The sequence below is a fragment of the Nicotiana attenuata genome, unplaced genomic scaffold, assembly GCF_001879085.1.
Source record: "Nicotiana attenuata strain UT unplaced genomic scaffold, NIATTr2, whole genome shotgun sequence".
Lineage (NCBI taxonomy): Eukaryota > Viridiplantae > Streptophyta > Magnoliopsida > Solanales > Solanaceae > Nicotiana > Nicotiana attenuata.
Genome location: NW_017671765.1, coordinates 87,233 through 95,087, shown reverse-complemented (window position 1 = coordinate 95,087; position 7,855 = coordinate 87,233). Strand labels below are relative to the sequence as shown.

General features: G+C 35.9%; 1 protein-coding gene across 1 annotated transcript; it reads left to right on the top strand.

Moving 5' to 3' along the window:
- Positions 1-4,588: 4,588 nt before the first annotated feature.
- On the top strand, positions 4,589-6,620 carry LOC109210100 (photosystem I reaction center subunit N, chloroplastic). The gene is made up of 3 exons (XM_019373473.1): positions 4,589-4,992; positions 5,859-5,984; positions 6,419-6,620. The coding sequence occupies exons 1-3, from the start codon at positions 4,702-4,704 to the stop codon at positions 6,506-6,508; spliced, it is 507 nt and encodes a 168-aa protein (XP_019229018.1). The 5' UTR covers positions 4,589-4,701; the 3' UTR covers positions 6,509-6,620.
- The last annotated feature ends 1,235 nt before the right edge of the window (positions 6,621-7,855 follow it).

Sequence of the window (7,855 nt, the reverse complement as noted above, 5' to 3'; positions counted from 1 at the left end):
CTTTTACTAATTTTCCGATACTTTTTCCTTCCTCATATGTGACTAATACTTTCCTTATTTACCATGAGACTGCTTGTTAATTGATATTTTCCTTATTTCTATTACTCGCTTGATTACATGCTGTTATGCCCTATTAATTTAGACCCTGCATTATTCATTCTATGATTTATTTCTTTCCTTATTCATATGTGTCTGATTTCCTTCCTTATGTGGTCACTTAATTGAACACTATTTAAACCCTTCCCCTCCCTTTAAAAAAAAAGACTCGAACTCTCATATTTCTTACAAAAAAAAGAACCTTAAGCTCTCTTTTGCTCTCTTGTTCTGATTTCTGTGCTAAGTGTCTCTTGATTTTGGCCGGCTGAAAGCCAAGGCCAAAATTATTCTGCAACCTCATTGCTATGGCATACTTACTTGCTTTCTTACTTAACTGGTATGCTCTAACCTTTGCAATTCCATTCCCTATGCTTTGCTTGACTAGTCTGTTTCAATTCCTAGTATGACTCTGTCCTTTATATGATTATGTGATCTCATTTAGTAACATTGTTAACTTAAGACTAATAATAATATAAATCCTTTTCATAATTTAGCCTAAGGTTTAAGTTGTCTCATGCACTGTTTGTTAATTCTATACCTGTTCTGAACTTTGCACACTATAGACATGTAATCAGTAAATTTTGCTGCTTAACTCATATGACCTGCCTATGTAATTCATATGTATGACCAGTTTAATCGTTTCTACCTAATTATTTCTGTGATTAAGCCATGATTGTCTTAAGTACTAGCATGAGTATCTAGCTTAACTAGACTTCACTTATTTGAATTATGTGTTTAAGCATGAATTCTGTATGTTTTCTTGGTGCAGTTCTGCCTGCAACTCTATGTTCTGAATCCTATTTCTTCTGAAATCCAACTATCTTTTAAAAAACATGCCCCTTCTCTCTTTTATATACTCTTAGTCCCTTAGGTTCTCAACCACCTCAGTGTGAGCACTGCCCAGGGTCCACATGAGACTCCTTTGAATTCTGACGCACTAGGGGCTGGTTTTCCAATCTCTCATGAGCTCTGAATGTGTGGTTCTGGTGTGAGCATTGCCCGGGGTCCCTGAGGCCCTTGGGAACTTTGACACACTGGAAGCCTGGTTCTAATGTGCTGTGGATGAATCACTGCTATGCTTCAAAGTTGTTATGTGGGAAGGCCTGGTTCTCAGGTTTACTTGGGCATATGAAGGCTCCCTATAGTATTTCGTTATTATTATATAATTCTTTTGTTATTTTGGGCTGTAATAACTTTGTAATAACAGACTCGGGGATATTTAGTAACGCTGGGGGAGTTTCCTCTTACATCTCTTGTTAAAACTGGGTAGAAATCCTGCCTATAGGATTTAATTATGCTGTCAATTCTGTTCGTTTAAGTGAAAACTATTTGAGTTCTATGCTGTGTTTAGACATCCTGCCTATAGGGTTTTCATGATCATTTTACTGTATTTTACATTGGCATGCTAGAAATCCTGATTATAGGACTTTCATTTAGTTATGTATATTAGAAATCCCGCTCCTAGGATCTGTACATGTTTCCAACAAATATGCATTAGCAAGCATGCCTATAGGATCTTGTTGATTGAATTAACTGTCCTTCCTGGCAATCTGTTTAATTTCTGCCCGTACACAGTTAATAGATATCATGCCTATAGGATTTAAATCCATTCAAACCATGCCTATAGGGTTTAAATCAATCCAGCAATAAATATTATGCCTATAGGACTAAAATCAATTTCAAATTTGGAAATCATGCCTATAAGGTTTAAGTCAATTCAGTAATTTAGAAATCATGCCTATAGGATTAAAAGGGACTAAAATCTATCCCTGCGAGTCAAAATCAGTGCTACGCTTAGAAACCATGTCTATAGGTCTATAATCAACAAGTTTGTAGAAATCATGCCTATAGGATTCTGTCGATCGATCCTGAATTCATTCGCTATTTTCAATCACTTAGGCAATATATCTGTAGGACTTAATAATGATTCTGGGTTTATAGTTGTGACATATTACTGCTAGAGGTGCCCAGATTCATGCTAAATAAAATCAGTAGGCAAACAAATAGGTCTTAATGCTCGCCTTAACAAAGCTGTATCTGCACTTTGTTTTCCCACATAGATATCCTGCCTATAGGATTCCAAAGTTAACGAGGTTTGCTGATTCAATTACGTGCTTTTGTTGCCTATGTGTGGAGGTCAATGTGAGCCCATACTTGTTCTTTATCTGAAAGTCCTATTTGTTTTTGTTTGTTGCCTAGATTTCACATTTTTTAAGTAACATAGGTTGGTCTAGAACCATCCCAAATAGAGGTCCTAATACCTCCAGGGCCATAGGTAAGGGATGGGTAGTGCACGCATAAGGAATGAGCTAGAAACTACTAGAACTCTTAAGTAACAATTTAAAGATAGTAATTGGGTAGTAAGGAGATGATAGCCCGTGCGCTAATGCTATGAGTAACACCCCGACTTGAGGGAGTTACAAAGTATTGCATGGAATGATCCTATAGGCTAAAAAACTTAAGACCACCCCCTATACTCATGTTTAAAATAAATTGAATATTGTATTTGTCCAAATTGTTTTCTTCCCTTTTTAGACTAATTCGCTTAATTTAAGTTCGGCCGGGACTCACGTTGTGGACATGAGGGGTGCCTAACACCTCCCCTCAAGGTAATTTCGAGCCCTTACCCGATCTCTGGTGATGTAAACTGGTACAACATGAGTTATCCGCTCTAGGTTCCCTCACGCACCTTAATCCGTTAGGTGGCGACTCTTCCAATTCCAATTCCTTACTCTCTCAAATAGGAGTTGTCCAAGAAATGTCGAAACCCAATTTCGCGAGAAAAAGGGGGCGCGACAGTGGTTAGACCGGCCATATTGTATAGGACTGAGTAATGGCCAGTTAAGAACTCACATATCCAGAAGATGAATGTAGTAGAAATAAGGATGTTAAGGTGGATGTGCGGGAACACTCGGATAAATAAGATTAGAAATGATGATATTCGGGAGAAGGTGTGTGTGGCTCCCATTGATGACAAGATGCGGGAAGTGAGGCTCAGATGGTTCAAGCACGTACAATCGAGAAGCTCAGATGCCCTGGTAAGGAGGTGTGAGCAGCTAGCTTTGGAAGGCATGAGAAGAAGTAGAGGTCAACGTAAGAAGTATTGGTGAGAGGTGATCAAGCAGGACATGGCGAGGCTTCAGATTTCCGAGGACATAACCCTTGGTAGGAAGCTGTGGAGGTCAAGTATTAGGGTTGTAGGTTAGGAGGTAGTTGAGACTATTTCTACTTCGTACCAATGTGAGGCTAGTTGGACTGGATTTTTGTCTTAGACTGCTAGCGGTTAATATTGTGTTCTCACTACTCTTCCATTTTTCATAGTGCCGGGTCTATTTATTGGTTATTGCTTTTTCTTTTCATCTATTTTCTGATTTTTATGATTCTATTATTATTCATATGGTTTCTGTTGATGGTACTGATATATTCTCTTTTCGTCTTCTTGAGCCGATGGTCTTTCGAGAATAACCTCTCTAATCCCTCGGGGTATGGGCAAGGTCTGCGTACAAACTACCCTTTCCAGACCCCACTAGCGGGATTTTACTAGATCGTTATTATTGTTGTTGTTGTTGTTGTCGTTGTTGTTGTTGTTAATTCAGCTCATTTTGATCCAACTCATCTCAACTCATCTAAAATTAGGCTGATTTTTAACCCAAATCGATCCATGAGTAAATTTGCCAAAATACATTAGAAATAAAAAAAAAATTGTTTGATATGTTAGATATGACCATAACAAAAAAATCTTATTTAGTAATTATTATACATTTCATAAGAAGACAACATATATTAACTAATGCTTGGTAAGAGTTGGTTGGGTTATGAGCCAAATTATAATCCATCTTAACCAAGCCCATCTCAGCTCAAGTAACTTTTGAGCGGATCAATAACCCGCCAATTTACTGACTCAACCCATTTGACCCGCCTAAAATCAGCCCAACCCACCTATTTGACACCCCTACTTGGTACCTAAATTTACCTGAAAAGTTAACCCGTTTGCCTATAAAAATCCTTTTTTTCAAAAAAAAAAAAAAAAAGTGTTTGTCTATGAAAATTTGCAAGTTTTTGGAATTTTTTTGAAAATAAGTTTTTCAAAAACCAAAAACCACTTTTTTCAAAATTTTCAGAATTTTTTTTCCACACTCACAAAACTGCAATATCTTTTCGAGTAAAATGCATGTCCAAACATAATTTCAAATTCAAATACTTTTTTCTTCAAAAATTACAATTTTTACGTCCAAAGGCCTACAAAATAAGGCCACTATAGGTGACCACAACCAGCAAATGAGGAAATAGAAGAACAATCCCAAACACATATTCGGATATCGGGTGTTTGTGGGTCCTGCTCTGTCCAGACTACTCATGCTCACCACACAGATACAAACACAAGGAAGCAATAACGAAGCAAATTATTGGCCAATAGGGAGTGAGGTAATCTCACCTTATCCACACTCCTACCACAACCTTAAATTACACTGACCATTCCACACTATCCATAAACCATAGAGCCAACTGAAACTGATCATAATATAACAAAATCCATCTGAAAACAAACTACTTAAAAAGACTTTTTAAAATTATTAGGATCCCAAGATTGTAATATATCAAGAAATGGCAGCAATGAACTCAAGTGTATTGGCATGCAGCTATGCAGTATCAGGCATTGGTGCATCTGAACTCACCTCAAAACATGCCTCTATGGCTTCCCCATCAGTTCAGAAATGGCCAGTTATTAAGGCTCAACAGTCCAAAGTGTTGGATTCAGAAGCCAACAAGAACCAAGCTGGAAGAAGAATTGCTCTTCTTGGCTTAGCTGCTGCCCTTTTCACCGCTGCTTCCTCCAACTCCTCAGCCAATGCTGGTGTCATTGACGATTATCTTGAGAAAAGCAAAGCCAACAAGGTATGTCACTCTATTTAATTACTAGTGCATTTCATTGTAGCTTTTTGTTTTTTTAATTTTTATTTTACCTTTAAGGATATGGTTTTATAGCCAAAGAAATTTCAAGGCATGTTTAAGTTAATGTACAAGTTTCAAAATCTTTCTTTCTTCAAATTCATATCCAATCAAACTACTATATATGGGACACTCTAGGCGAATTCTACATCGACCAAAAACAAGCCTCAGACCCCAATGATGCGTTTAAAGTCGTGGGAGTTTAGGCCCAAAGCAGACAATATCACTAGTGTGTTTGACTGTTACAATGTATTTCAGGGATTATTACACAATAGCTTGCCAAATTCATTATTTATTTTTTCTATCCGGTATACATAGATCATACATTAATTAAACACAATTATACACATATTAAAGTAGATGAAGTACATATGTGACATCCTACGTGAATCCCAGAAGCGGATTTGAAGGTGGCGGAGGTGCATGAGCGAGCTGCTCAACAAGCCCCCATCAGACTTTTGATCGTAAGGTTCCAAGCAAAATATATATCGTTTCCAATATATATACACATATATATTCGGAACTTTTGTCAAGGTTAACAGGGTTCAGTTACCCCTCTAATATATACATAGGTCCGTTTTTGGCAATTTCCATATTGACAAAAAAATAAGTCTTAGACCCTACTAACGCATTTTAAAGTCGCGCGGGTTTAGGCCCAAGTGTGATAGTACTAGTAGTGCATTGGGCTGTTAACAATATATCTCAAGTGAAATTTGAGATCATTTATATTTCTTTTTATTTTTTTAACGTTCTTACTAATATATGGAATATACTATTCATAAATTACAAGCCTTTTCAATTTGCCAATTTAGGAATTGAATGACAAGAAGAGGTTGGCCACAAGTGGTGCAAACTTTGCAAGAGCATACACAGTTCAGTTTGGCACATGCAAGTTCCCTGAAAACTTCACCGGCTGCCAAGACCTTGCCAAGCAAAAGGTTTGTACCTTCTCACTCCTAATAAAGAAATTAATTTGAAAAATTAATATATAAAGGGAATTCCATTTAAAGAGGATGAGAATTACACTGAATATTTACACAACTCCAATATAATACTCGAACTATAAAATTTGGATTAATCAGCATTTTGACTTGGTATAATCTTCTGTTTTACTTTTGTGTAGTATATGTTTTGATAATTATGAATGGGAGCCTTGGTGTAACTAGTAAAGTTGCTGCCATGTGACCAGGAGGTCACTGGTTCGAGCCGTGGAAACAGCCTCTTTGCAGAAATGCACGGTAAGGCTGCGTACGATAGACCCTTGTGGTCCGGCCCTTCCCCGAACCCCGCGCATAACAGGAGCTTAGTGTACCGGACTGCCCTTTTTTGTTTTGATAATGATATGCTAATATTTGTATTTTACTAAATTCAGAAAGTGCCATTTATAAGTGAAGACTTGGCCTTGGAGTGCGAGGGCAAGGACAAATACAAGTGCGGTTCTAATGTGTTCTGGAAATGGTGAAGCATATGAAGACTTTTGTAGTCTTACCAAAATGTATCTACTTTGACAGTCAGAAGTAATTACCATCCATTTTCATTTTAATCTTTATTAAACTTCCCATTGATTACTTTTCCATCTTACAAGTACTATTTCTTCCGTTTTAATTTATGTGAACGTACTTAATTGAATATGAAATTAAAAAAAAGACTTTTGAAATAGGGGCAAAACTACATGTCTTAAAGGATGGTCAAATGACCATCATTCATCAAACACCCTTTATTAGAGAAATTTGTTCACTTCTTTCAAGATTGAATACCCTTAAGAAAATTCATGGCTTCGCTATTTGAAACTTCTATTTTTTAATATGTCACAATATTTGGTGATTTTTGAAACTTGTTATCTTAAAAACATATCATTATATTTGTGTGGTCATAAACCCTTTCACTAAGAAAAAAATACCCCTCTAATTCAAGTGATGCCAAGCTAGTTCAAATTAATTGCGAGTTTTGCCAGGTGTAGGGGTGGCAATTCAGAGGGTTGTGCTGAATTTGAACGGATTAAAATGTGCTAGATCAATAAATATTCGTCCAACATATATACCTGGTTTAAAATAGATTGCGTCAAAATGGTTTGACAATGAGTCCTAACTCAATTTACCCAAATTAACGCAGTTTTATGTTTTTTAGGACATCAGTAGACATTCTTTTAAATTAACTTATTACTTTAATTACTTGAATTTACTAAATAATACACTTTATAGTATCTAAAGTTAAAATTAATTTGATGAAAAGAATATGACAAACCATTGTACTCATTTGCTTTTTGTATTCATAAATTTAGCAACTTGCACTAAATGTAGTCTAATGTTCTTTTAGAATACTTAGAATTTAAAGAACAAGAAAACTATTACAAACTAGATATAATTATTATGTTAGCTTATTAAATATTCTACCGTACAAATTCTAGTCCGGTTGGGGATTTTAATATTGTATGGTTGGAGGCATGACAAATATGTATATTTGTAGTTGCACTTAGGGTTTAATCTTCGTTGAGGCTTTATCACTCATTTGACCTCTAGAGAAGTTTGGACTAGAGTTAAATGTTTCAATGGTCTCAAATATTTTTTGATTCACCGAATATATGGTATCAATTAAATTTTATATAAAATATCAATAAAACTTGATCTAAGGTCAAAAGGTGAACATAAGTGTCAAAAATCATATACATAAAACTCCTTTTTTTTGAAACCATGTAAATCTTTTAACTCGCAATTGATTTCCTACTTAACAATATGGTTTTGCTTAACCATGTAAAAATTTTCTAAATAACGTCAATTCAAAGGACAGGGGATCACAATTGAAATTGTAA

Excerpts from the sequence above, each read along its gene's own strand:
- LOC109210100 (XM_019373473.1), top strand. The coding sequence starts at position 4,702 with ATGGCAGCAATGAACTCAAGTGTATTGGCATGCAGCTATGCAGTATCA. Across the intron at positions 4,993-5,858 it reads AGAAAAGCAAAGCCAACAAG|GAATTGAATGACAAGAAGAG; the intron begins GTATGTCACTCT and ends TTGCCAATTTAG. Across the intron at positions 5,985-6,418 it reads AAGACCTTGCCAAGCAAAAG|AAAGTGCCATTTATAAGTGA; the intron begins GTTTGTACCTTC and ends TACTAAATTCAG.